General features: G+C 37.9%; 1 protein-coding gene across 2 annotated transcripts in view; it reads right to left on the bottom strand.

Moving 5' to 3' along the window:
* Nucleotides 1-13,739, bottom strand: part of CFAP52 (cilia and flagella associated protein 52) — a 42,844-nt gene that overhangs the window by 16,927 nt on the left and 12,178 nt on the right. For both annotated transcript variants that reach the window (XM_033090633.1, XM_033090634.1), the window contains exons 4-8: nt 10,895-11,023; nt 8,113-8,212; nt 7,031-7,147; nt 4,313-4,413; nt 998-1,168 (exon numbers count right to left, since the gene is read on the bottom strand). In XM_033090633.1, the coding sequence (XP_032946524.1) occupies nt 998-1,168; nt 4,313-4,413; nt 7,031-7,147; nt 8,113-8,212; nt 10,895-11,023 (618 nt within the window). The remainder of the gene's footprint in view (nt 1-997; nt 1,169-4,312; nt 4,414-7,030; nt 7,148-8,112; nt 8,213-10,894; nt 11,024-13,739) is intronic.

Here is a 13,739-nt window from a genome sequence, read left to right on the forward strand (position 1 = left end):
ATCATTCAAGTCTGAGGAAAGAAAAAGAAGAGTTACAAAATATGAATAGGTCAATAACTATATGATAATTTCAAAAGATAGTGAAAGATCTACTCTTACAAAAGGCACTGAGACCAAATAATTATACAGAAAGCTCTTTAGAAAAAGAAGAAAAAAGTGAGACAGGAAACGACCAATAAATTTTCAAAAAAGATTCACGTGACAAGAAGCACCAGCCATTTCACTGTTACAAATATTCGGGAAAACCTAATCATGATGACTCCAGGAACCAAAACTACATTTTATGATCTTAAGAGTTGATTTTCAAACAGAGTCTTGCTACCTGTAGAACAATGATTGTGAGTTTTGAAAATTCAAGCTAAATACTGAGGAAATTCAGAGCAAAAACTGTCTGACCAACTTCAAGGAATGAATCTCATTGAAGACAAAATGTGTTTCAAAACCAAAGAATGGCAAACAATGACTGAAGCTCTTTTTGATATCAAACTTCTGATGGTTATTTGTTTCACTTGTTTTGTGTGGGTTTTACCAAGAAATACAGCAACGAGATCCAGAAGTCCTCTTATGCCTACCACGATTAAGTCTGCCAAATTTGGAAGACCCAAGAGGTATAAAACAAATGACTTGAAAGAAGTTTGAAAAAAGGCACTACTAAGCTTTTTCCAGAGAGCATTGGCAAAATGTAGAAAACTGTTGCCAATCTATTTATCCTTTCTATGATGGATTTAATGGAAAAGCCAACATTCTAAAGAAGCCCAAATTTGAATTATAGAAACTAATGTAGCTGTATGGTGAAGGCAATAGAAAGTCTATTAAAATAATTTACTACTGGAAAAATTTAAGGAGAAAAAAATCATAACCTATTATGATCTATTATGATCTATTATGCTATTAGACGTTGCAAATGTATCCATAAAATTAAATTTTCTGCACACTGCGTCAAATCTCCATGTTCTTATTGTTCTTAAGGGTGAGAATACTTTCCTCTTCTACTTACAATGGAAAGACAATGTCCTGGACAGCTTCAAAGTGACAAGTCGCAATGAGAGTCTCTTTGAAATCTGTGAGGTTGACACAATAAATGTATGATTCTTCTGTTCCTACAAAAAACTGGTGTCCTTCCCCTCGAAGCGTGATAGAAGTGATGCCACCTTGCAACTGGAGTTTCCTTTACGGAGAAGCAAAAAGGTGAAGGCGACTGTTTTAATCAACAATTATTTATTAACCATCTGAAGCATTATAGAGGATACAAATCAGGCATGTGACCTGGGACATGACTTTAAGGAGGTGACGCCATTGGAAAGGCAGGAGTTACGATACTGGGTACTCATGGTCAGCAAAAGGAGAAGCGAGCATAGGTGACCATAGTTGGGAAATCTTCATCAGTGAGATACAGTCTGAAATAGGTTGTGCATCGTGGTAGGATTTGGAAAGAGGGAATGTTCCAGGCAGCCATATGGACACAAATGACCATGGCAGTTAAACATTTGATTAATTCCATTTCTGTGAAATAATCCTAAAATCAGGGGGATAAAAAACCTTTATGTCAAAGGATGTTATTATAACCTTATTTAAAAGAGTGGCACGTTGGAAGCATCCTAAACATTCAATTGTAATGGAATGGTTAAATGTTCTATGGGACAGCAACTTCAAAGAATATTTGCCTTGCCATTAAAATCATGTTTAAAAGATTATGGGAGTATATGTATATGTATTTTACCATAATAACTTTAAAAAGATTATATAGTAATATCAAAAATGTTTATGATGTTTGCATTAAGTAAAAAATCAGAATACAAAATTTTATATACAAAATAAGTACAATTATTTTAAAAATTATATGAATAACGCAGACAAGAAGAAATAAAACGTTAATCGTGGCTATCTTCATCAGAACTTTCAGGGATTATTTTATCTTCTTCCACTTTCCAAATCCCCCTGCTCCCCAAATGTTTAATGAATATGAACTTTTTAAAGAAAAAATATAAAAGAATGAAGCCCTAGAAACCCAGTCTTCTCTACAACTAATTTAGTTTTGACAATAAGAATTCAATGGGGGTCCTTGTGCAAGGAACCAGCTTGGGAAATGCAGTATTTTACAAAGATTCATGTGTTGATGGGACATAGAACAGTACATGAAGAAAGGATGGACCCTAAGTCATATCCCACCCCCTGTACTAACTAGGGTTCTGTGACTCTGGATAAGTTGCCAGAAATCTCTGAGCCTCATTTTACTCAGCTGCAGAATGATTCCTCCTTTACAGGGTTGTAGTGAAGATTAGAGATAATGGAGATAACGTACAGGAGTCCATAGGGGTCAGCCAAGAAATATTGGCTAAATATTGTCATCTAAGCTCCCTAGAAGACAAGGTGAATCCCAGGGCTACCAGGGACAAAGTCAGGGACCCCTGAACTCCAGCGGTTTGTTTTAACACACTACTTCCCCTTCTAGTCTCCATGGCTTCTCACGTGAGTCGCTTTCTCAAACCCAAGGAGGCAGAAATCACTGTGTCCAGTTTGAGCCTATGCTGTCACACAGAGTCATTTGGGAGACATTTATAGCAGAAACCTTGTAGTAATTGCTTTGAGTTTAGTTATCTTCATTCAAATGGGAACATTTGTGCATTAAAAACAAAGGGTTAAAAATTAGGGGGTTAATTTTCTGTTATCGCTTTATGTATCCAGAATCAATGCAATATTGTTCTTATATTGCTTGCTCCCTGTTTCTCTTCATAAAAACACATAACTGGTCCAAATATATTCTCAATAAGACCTATCCTGAGCACTGAATTGAAAATCGCAACCTGTCCCCACCCCACTTTAAACCCTAACACCTACTCTACGTCCTACTCCATTTATCTCCATTGTTCTCATGACCCTTTAACACTGTGTGCTTCACATGTTTATTAATTGTCTTTTCCTTCCTGCTAGAATGTAAGCTCCATGAGGGCAGGAATCGTTTTCTTCTTTTTTGTTTCCTTTGTTCATCAATGTGTCCCAAGCGCCTAGAATAGTGCCTGCCTGGTACAGATTCTCAGTACAGATTTGTTTGAAGGAAGAAGACTGATGCTCATTCCTACAATGCATGTGCAACTAGCCCGGCTCCCTTAGAGCTACCAGAGGCCATATGGGACACATCCAGGGGGATCTGGCTCTTGTTGAAGCTGAGTTCAAGTTCTGCCTCAGCTCTCTGTGAAGTGTCATTCCGATCTTGCCATCCCAACAAGATCACTCCCTTCTCTGATCTTCTTTACAAAATCCATGATATATTTTACTTTATCTGGACCATGAGGTGCTTATATATTATCTTATATTATAATGACTTTTCATACACACACACACACACACACATATACGTGTGTGTGTGTGTGTATATATATATATATATATATATATGCATATATACCTTATCCCCAAAGCAGACTGTAGGTTCTGAGAAAGCAAAGACTATATCTTATTTTATTTTTTAGCATCTAGCACATTGGTTTGGATGGAGGAGGTGCTCAATAAGTACGTGTTAATGATGATGTATAAAGTTTTATTTTATTTTAATTAGATAAGCCGTGAAAAGTACATAGCGTAGTGTCTGGTACACAGAAATATCTGGGAACATTTGCTATTTGTATTAAAATGTGTATTCAAATGCATTAACTACTAGCATAGTGCCTGGAACATAATAGGTACCCATTGCATAATAGATTTCATTGAATAAACCAATTTTGAAAGTTTGCTATTTGAGGTTATTTGTTGGGTAAGTTTGTAACAGCATAGTTCCTCTGTCGTAGCTCAATGTATTAGCTAAATGCAAACATACGTGTTCATTAGAAGGGCAGTATTCCCCTGGGTAATAGTGGACTACTTTGGTTTGATTCAACGTAAGCCATTGTCTTTTCATTGGCAAAGAAATCACCATCTATTATGATTCCCACTCCTCACTTTGCCAATCTCACTTACTGTGTTCCCCTGAAAATAAGACCTAGCCGGACAATCAGCTCTAATGTGTCTTTTGGAGCAAAAATTAATATAAGACTCGGTCTTATTTTACTATAATATAAGACCGAGTCTATATAATATGATATGATATGATATGATATGATATATGATATGATATGATATGATATATGATATTATATGATATGATATAACATAACATAAGACTGGATCTTATATTAATTTTTGCTCCAAAAGACACATTAGAGCTGATGGTCCGGCTAGGTCTTATTTTCGGGGGAACACGGTAGTTGCCAGATTTAAGCGCATTTCCCTCTGCTGGGTGTCTCCCCATCCCAACCCTGTGGGGCCTGGAACTTACTTGAGGGGTTTGTAGCTGGGGCTTTTACAGAAGACCAGCAGTCCAGCTCCAGAACCCACTAACAACTCCTCCATCTTCAGGCACTTGATAGCCGACACTCCCTATGGGGGAGAAAAAGCATGAAGAAAGAGGCCAGCTGGTTTCATCATTAGGAATCAGTGCGTGACCGGACACAAAGGTCATGACCTAGGACATGTCAATGTTGCCACACGTCCTGCAAGGAGCAAACATACTTCACCAGACATTCTCCTTTTAAAAACACCTGTGCATTTGGAATATATTCAAAATTAACACTTTATGTCCACTCCAGTGAAGGTAGAGCTGACAGCATAAGCACAGCCACAGCGACATGAGTTCCTCAGTTGCCGCCCTTTTCACTTAATTCTTATAATGCAGAAAGACCAGATTCGACATCTAAGGAAAGCACAAAAGACTCCTTGTTTGGTGACTATAGTTTCTGAATGAAAGCATGCAGTACGTCATCTTCCCAATAATCGGAAATATTTAAATTTAAAGCCACTTTTAAAATTTGGGGATGTACAATGGCCGTTTTATAGCACCCACTATGAAGTTCTAATGTTAAGATGTGCATGACCAATATGTCATTTCAAAACTTTCAGAATAATATAGCTAATTATGTTCTAGGCTTGTGTCTTAATGAAGGTTGAATATTATAAAACAAATATTATGTCCTTTCAAGTTACGTTAAATTGAATTGGGCCTGTTCTGGTTCAAAAGTCATGATGCACGAGAAGAGAAACCAAGGCTCAAAAATAAGAAGGCATGGACGAGAATTATATGCTCCCCTCTCCTGCACCCCACCCCCAACTCCGAAAGTGCCACAGCAGGACAGCAGGACGAATGCCTGGCTCATGAAGAGACAATCCTCAGAAATATTTTTAGCCTTTGTTCCAGGACTTAGGGAAGCAAGGGATAAAGAGTTCAACAGAGCCTCAGAGTTATACAGATGTATTTCTAAATCAACTTTTTTGAAACTATACATGATATTGTTCAAGTGTGCAGGCTCTGGAGCCAGGCTGCCTGGGCGCGTATCTCAGCTCTATTACTTGCTAGCCATGAGATCTTACTAAATGGTATGTGCCTCAGTTTCCTCATGTGTAAAGCACAAGTAAAAAGGGTACCTAGCTCATCAGATTGTAATAAAGATCAAATGAGATAGTGCAAAGAAAGCACTTTACTCCATGTCTGACACATAAACATTTACTGAGCATGTCATGTTTTTATCGTTATCATTTCGATCATCGTCTTCTTCATTTTAGTGAGTATGCCTAATAAGACCATTTGAAACCATTTCAATTCTTTAACATTCTAACTATCGAGCAAACATTAAGTAGAGTTTCAAAATTGGTATCAAGATCACTTGATGTTCCAACCAAATGTCTTCAATGATACTTCCTATCCTTTCGTATGATAAGAATGATTTTCTTTCCACTTGTATAAAAGGCATCTTGGAATCATTGCTTTGTGGAATTGACAATCAGACTTGAACAGTTAGAAATTAACCTAGTGCCACTGTCGGTAGCCCTTAAGTGCTAAAGGTTTGAGGAACACTGAGACAGACGGCATCTTTTCTGGGAAGGCACTTAGATTCCAAGTGCTGGGAGACAAAACTATCCAGATCAGTAGTTTTCACGTAGTGTTTTATGGAGCCCTTCAGGTGTGTCTCAGGAATCAGAACTGGCAAGGCTGATCTGCTTTGCTTTCATCTGTTTGGTATATTGGAATCCCTCTCCTAAAAATAATTTGAAAAAACATAGATCTAGCCTACATCTCGATCTCCTGTGGGATTATTTCTAAACTCTTCCATTCTTATGCATCTCCTTAAAAGCTTGACTATTAAACAATTGTGTGATTGTTTAATCACACATGCTCCCAGGAACATGCTCCCTAGACTTGCTCCTGACATGCTCCCAGGAACACGGTGCAATATTTCAAAGCTTTTGGGGAATATTTGCTAAATGGAAGGTATCTACGTTTACTTAGAACCATCTGTTCTGGTGTCAGGCATGACATAGGCAGTTGCACAAGCTTTCACATTCAAAGTTGAGTAGAAACAGTCCTTGTAACTTTCTGGGGGTACTGGAAATAGCAGCATTTACTCTGTAAAATTATCCTTTGACTGTAGGCTTTTATTTTGGTTAAACATCAAAGTCTCTGACTGGACTTTTAACCAGAATTGTTAGGAATTCTGCAAATATAAACAATCAACAATTTCTAGGTCTTCTCATGACTTATAACACCATCCAAGGCTGAAAGCTAAGCTCTAGTAATTAGATTAGAAAAAATTATATATATATATATATATATATATATATATATATATATATATATATATATATACAGTCTCGTAGATCAAAGAGTACACTTCTCTTACACATGGCAGCAGGGCTGCCCAAATGCTGGGGTGAATGTGGTTACAATCACTAAACCACAGGCCCTGTGCTTTGAAGATGTGAAACAAGGTGTGGTTCTGATTCCCTCATTGAGGATACCTAGGAATACATTTGCCCTGAATATAAACCAGAGATGAGGGTTTAGAGAACAAGTCAACACACCTTGAAAATTTAGGTGTGGCCTTAGCTATATCACAGACTTTTTCTTTTTTCCACAAACTCTTTCTTAATGAAAGTTCTGTGTTGGCAGTGGAGGGAAGAAATCGCTAGAAAACAGCACAGCAAACTGATGGTCTCTACTCACCAGACTGAATTTGTCCTTTGCAGGCCCAGTGTCTACCAGTAGTTTAGTCTTCGGGTTCAGTTTTAGAATATCTCCAGTTGTGGTGCCAAGGTAGAAAAAGCAATCATCAGTGGCCATCTGGGGGGCAGAGAGAAAAAGAAACCTGAAGCCTTGGGTTTCCTCAGTGATGCCCATAAGCCCCTGGTCAGGGAATGACATGAGCTTTCTCTGAAACCCGATGAAGACCTACAAAGGTATGCATGGCTGCCTCTCTTTCCTCAGACGCAAGAGCGAGTAAGAACAGCTCAAGGCCAAAGTCAGAACTGGAGGAAATATTAGATTCCATGTAGCCTGTACATTTTTCACTTGAAGTCTATTTGTGTCTGATGTTAGTCTGCCTACCCTGCTGGCTCCAACTCCTGAGAATCCTCCAAAAGGCTGCTAGGATGAAGGCGTACTCCTCCAAAGAGAATATGTATTTGCTTTATCTCATCTTTTCCAAAGTCTCTATGCATAAAATGACTGCATTAGACAAGAAGAACAAGTCAATGGAGAGTGAAGTTATATGTATGAATGTATGAATGCACATTAAAAAACATATGACTAATTCCTCTTTATGGAAGGGACTGCATTTCAACAATGAGTTTCGTTGTTAGAAACTTTATTTCTAGTGGCAGAAAGAGCATAAGTGGCATAGGGATGTGCTGTGGGCTCTGAGTGCCTTCTGGCTACCCTGCTTCCGTCCTGGTGAGGCAGGTTTCTGATGTCTGAGGGCAGCCCAGGTCCAAGTAAAACAAGACCAATCCAGAGCTACGTCTAGGCAGCTCCTCTCCAACTTCTGAAGGGAGCTCCAGAAGTGAGATTCTCCCTCACCTGTGCCTCCCCATTCAACATCCCATATTTCCAGACCTCACCTCCCCACCCAATGCATATGTAGACACACACACACACACACACACTCTCTCTCTCTCTCTCTCTCTCTCTCTCTCTCTCTCTCTCTCTCTCTGTCTCTCTCTCTCTCTCTCTCTTTCTCCCCTTAGTCAGTACTGTTAACAGGAACTTGTACTAACAGTTACTTAAGATACACTTAAAGTAATACTTACTGTAATACTAAGGACTATTCTTTTCATCTGTCCTGTTTGGCACTCAGTTGGCCAGATTTTTCTATTTGGGAGATCCAGTTCCCATACTCGGATTGTCCCCCTATAGAAAAGAAATTCACAATCAAGTGGATATCTGTTTAACAACCACTTCTTATCTTCTCTGTTTTATGTATTCTCTTGAAGAAAAAACTGAAGAGAACTAGGTATTTTTGAAGGTTTGTTATAGCCTACTGCTCTACTTAAGATCTTCCATTTGATTCTCACAACCACCCTGGGGGTAGGTTTTATGATCCCCCACTTGCCAAATGAGAAAACACAGAGCCTACATACAGCAGAGCAGGGGTTCCCATCCAGCTCTCTCCGTTTGTGTGGATATAGAGAAACACAAATAAACAAGGAAACAAATGAAGAAAAAACCAGAGTTTATTAGGTATGTTTCTTTCAAGGTATTGAGTTGTGAGGAAATTTTTTAAAAGGAAGGACTTCATTATGGAGAGTTCTGTCTTCAAGGAAGGAGAAAGGAGACGAAGCAATGAAAAGTCAAATCAGCACCTAACATAAGACTTGGCATATACCTGATGTTTAATCATGGTATGTTGAGTTAATATGAATTAATAATTTTATGAAAATATCATGGTCAACATGACAAAGACTTCAACTAATATCCTAAGGCAGAAAAGATTAAAAACATATTAATCAAGTTCAGTTTTTCTTTTTTTTAAAGCCTCCAGACTTATGTACACTGTAAGTGCTGAATATTTTCAATGTACTTTCTTTTTTTGTTTGTTTTATTTTTACTTTCTTTTTTGTTTTGTTTTGTTTTATTTTGTTTGTTTATTTAAATGTACTTTCTAAACTAAAAAAAAAATATCAGCTTTTCCTGGCCTTCCTGGTAGCTGACATTTGGATGCTATAATATTGGAATTTGCAGGATATCTCATGGGAGACAATATAATGGAACAACCTGAAATTGAGACCATCATGGAGAACCACCACAGTGTGTGGGTGCCATATCAGAAATCTTACTTAAGAGTGATTTTTCTCAGTTATCTGTGTACATGACATATAAGGCAGACCTAAATGACAGATTGTCCTAAAAAAACATTTATTTTTGCTTAAATTCAAGTTTCGATCCTGTAGAAACATTGTCCACGGATGTCAATAGGTCAATGCCTATTGCTTAAGCAGCTGCTGAGGAGCAGAGAGACCCTCATAAAATGAAAGCTTAGTCAAACCACTCTGTAAACCTGAAAGGAGTTTAAGAGCTTCCTTGTTACCAGTGGCCTCTGAAGACAGGGTAGGATGTAGTTAGCTGCTTTAGGATCAGAGCACTGTCCTAATAAGGTCTGCTCCTTAGGGGTTGGCTTTCATGCCACCAGTTAGTTTCATGGTTTCTGAATAAATCCTTCCTCATCATTAGGTATGGAACAAATGCATGCTGCATGTCACAAGGTGGGGACAGGAAATAGTACAGATGCAGAGAAGCACAAATGCTTTACTCTGGCTGGAAAAGCAACCAACAATATGTGCCTCTCACAGATGGGCTGAAAAGGATAGTTCCATCCAACATATATTTCAACTGTACATTCACAGATTTTTGACCTTTGAACTCATATATGACATGAAAGTAGGTGCTTTTGTACAGGTTTAACCTTCACTTTAAACTCCAAACAGGGCTCTGGTTGGTGAATCTGTACATTAATGTCTTCTGTTAGACAGATGCTGGCCTCTCTTCAGACCTCCAGCTTGGTTAAAAGCTGACCCTACCAAAAATGATATCATATGACTAATAGTCAAACATTTGAAACTTCCTGGCACAGTTAATTTGCAAACTATCATTTCATGAAATCTAAAGAGCATGTTGTAAGAAATATCAACTGTGAGTGAATCTATGCAATTGTGCAAATTACTCTTACTCTGTAAGCATGGATTTTAGGTAATATGAGGTCTGGCAATTAAGTTCCCAAACTCATCCTAGAAAAAGTGCTACATACCTCATTGCTGAATATCACTATGGTCACCTTCTAAGTACTCCCCTTGGGAAGCTATGCACCCATGCCAGCACCTAGACCATCCTTCAAAGCAATTCTGGAACTTTTTCTGGAATGGCCATCAGAGCTGTCATCGGTTACCCTTGATGCCCTGAATGTCATCAAAATGTCTGCCTTTCAATATTTCCTTTATCTTTGAGTCAAGAAAGAAGTCATTGGGGGCCAGATCAGGTGAGTAGGGAGGGTGTTCCAAAACAGTTACTTGTTTACTGACTAAAAACTCCCTCACAGACAGTGCTGTGTGAGCTGGTGCATTGTCGTGATGCAAGAGCCATGAATTGTTGGCGAAAAGTTCAGGTGTCCTAACTTTTTTATGCAGACATTTTAGCACTTCCAAATAGTAAACTTGGTTAACTGTTTGTCCAGTTGGTACAAATTCACAATGAATAATCCCTCTGATATCAAAAAAGGTTAGCAACATCGTTGCAAAGAAGTCTGCGAACTTAATTGTCAGACCTGGTATGTTATCAATAACAAACAAACCAGAACCTGCAATGAATTTAGCAGGTAAGGAGAATATTTTCAGTGGGAAGCACAGAATTTTTAAATAACCATATTTGAAAGACTTTCGATTAAAAGAATTTTTAATGACTACAAAATCATGAAAATTATGACGTAAGGTGTTTTTCCAGGACTGAAAATATGTTCCCTCGAATTGGAATGACCATGCTTTCTGTACAAGCAAATAAAGTGGTTTATGAGTTCTGAAAACCCCAACTGCAGACACGTACTTTCCAGCAGTAACAAACATCTCATCGTTGCTCCCCAAGAAGATCACTGTGGTGGCATTCCCGACATTGAGGCCGGCCGCTGGACTGCCACAGATGGCTTCTCTCTTGGCTATGCTCCACACCACTACACTGCCAAAATGAGAGGACAAAACAAGTCAGGGGAAGACAGACTTTCAAAATAAGAAATAGTTCTGTTAGTAGTTCGAGAAAGAAAATAAAAAACAGGTTACTTCCAAAGGAACAAAAGAATTGCACTGACCTCCAGACATCTGCTCAGTCACCCTAGATATGAGAAGACAAATGGGTGACACTTAAAAAGTTTCGAAGGAAATGATTATGAGGCTAGAAACCAGTGAGTGCATCAATCAAGTCTGACACCAAAACAGACATTTTCAGACATTGAAGGCATAAAGGTTGACCACCCATTTATCTCACATAAAAAATTCTTTGGGGAAGTATCCCAGAAAAAAGGAAAGAAAGCAAGAAAGAAAGGAAGAAAGAACGAAAGAAAGAAAGGAAGAAAGGAAGAAAGGAAGGAAGGAAGGAAGGAAGGAAGGAAGGAAGGAAGGAAGGAAGGAAGGAAGGAAGGAAGGAAGAAAGAAAGAAAAACAATAAAGAAAAATAAGGCAATAAAGAGGATGACATAAAGCAGTGTTCTCAAACTTGAACATGTATGAGAATCACTTGCAGGGCTTGCTAAAACAGACTGCTGGGACCCACCCTCAGGGCTTCTGATGTATTAGGTCTGGGGTGGGGCAGAAGAATTTGCTTTTCTAAAAATTCCCAGGTGATGATGATGCTGCTGGTCTGGGGACTGCATTGCTTTGGGTTCCATTTTCTTCTTTCTGGGAGCAATCATACAACTTGGTCCTAAATTGAATTGTGTTTGGATAATATTGAAAATGCTGGGGAGAGGGTAAACAAAGTATTAAAGAAAAAGAATGCAAATATTACAAACCTTGCTAATGTTAAAACATACCTATTTATATTTCCCAAATTTTTTACATATAGAATGTATTGTCATAAGTAGTCTAAAATCAAGGTACAACCAAGAGTTCCAGGAATGGTGAGGTATGAATGAGGTAGTGTAAGAACCATAATTTTGTCTTTTTTCTTAGTAGGAAATTGATAGATACCATCTAAAGTGGAAAAATTGAGAGATATATCACTTACAAAGTTACACTGTTAACTAGATGAACAAAAAAAGACTTTTAAAACCAAGGACCTCATACCCAAGAGAAATGAAAACATATATCCATACAAAATCTTATACATGAATATTCAAAGCAGCATTAATAATAGCCTAAAAGTGGAAAAGACCGAAAAATCCATCAACTGATGAATGAACAAAGAAAATGTGGTATATGCATACAATAGACTATTATTTGACAATATGAGAAGAATGAAGTACTAATACATGCCACAATAGGGATGAGCCTGAAAACATTATGCTTAATGAAAGAAATCAACCGCAAAAGGCCACATATAGTATGACTCCATGTATGCAAAATGTCCAGAGCAAGCAAATGTATAGACAGAAAGTTGTTTGGTGGTTACCTGGGGCTGAGAGGGCAGTCAATGGGGAATAAATGTCAATGGACATGGGTTTCTTTCTGGGGTCCTAAAAATGTTCTAAAATTGACTGTGGTGATGGTTATACAACATAACATGTAAAAAATTTCTTGGGGAAGTACTCCGGCAAAACAACTTCATTCAACTAACCACTAACCTATTATACAAACCACTCAACTGTACATGCTAAGTGGGTGAATTTTATGGTATGTGAAATATATCTCAATAAAGCTGTAAAAAAAAAAAAAAAGGAATCAAGTGCCTCTGGAGTGCAGAACTCTTCATGGTGGAGTGGTATGAATTTTGAATCCTTCTGTGTAGTAGAACACACTTTATGAGTATAAATCATAGACAGGTATAGATTTTTTTCAAAAGCAAGTTTAAGATTTAAAAATAAATACAAGTACAAGGCATTGACATAGATAAAGAGATGGCCAAGTAAATTCCAGCACATTCATACAATGGAATATCATGTAGTCATTGCAAAGAATGAGACATACACCTATACATACACACATAGGAGATGTTCTCAGTATACAGTTAATAAAAAAGCACGTTGCATTACAACCCTGAGAGTGTGATAAAATTAATGCAAAATAATTCATAAATAGGTTACAAAATATTTAAAATGCATGTACATGCAAACATTGAATGTCTACTACAGTTCCCAGCATCCCTTTTGTTCCTCCCCCTGTATGCAGAAGCAAGGTGGTTTGGGTAGAATGAATGCTTCCACAGGTTCAGGATTGACTCCTGATTGTCCAAAACCAATCGGCAGAATCCCATCTTCCTCACTACCATGGCCTGTTCAGGGATAGGTATATTGCATTTTCTTGTCCAGCAAGGGTGTTTTTGTTTGTTTGTTTTTTAATTTCTTTTTTTAGAAAAGAAACTTTCTTTAGAATGTCTGTCTCAATATCCCTCAATTTTCTGCAAGAAAATTTTAGATAGCCTAAAATCAAGCTTAAAATTAGAAAGGAGATGAACATTTTCACAGATTAACCTTGATTAAAAGGCCATTTTTTTTCTCCCCCAAGGTCTAGCCTTGGCATCTCTCTGACGGGAGCTAGAAGTGGGATTGACCAGATGGCCAACCTCCAAGACTCTCTGGGGGTGGGAATCAGTATTTTTAAGTTTTCTTTGGATGATTTCAATGTGCACCCAAGGATGAGAACACTTGCTTTAAGTTGAGCTAAGAATGTTAATAGATGATCATGGGGTACATTTCTTTCCAAAAACAGTCAAATGGGGATGGCTTAGGGAAGGTATGACT

This window comes from Rhinolophus ferrumequinum, chromosome 21 (assembly GCF_004115265.2).
Source record: "Rhinolophus ferrumequinum isolate MPI-CBG mRhiFer1 chromosome 21, mRhiFer1_v1.p, whole genome shotgun sequence".
NCBI classification, from domain to species: Eukaryota; Metazoa; Chordata; class Mammalia; order Chiroptera; family Rhinolophidae; genus Rhinolophus; species Rhinolophus ferrumequinum.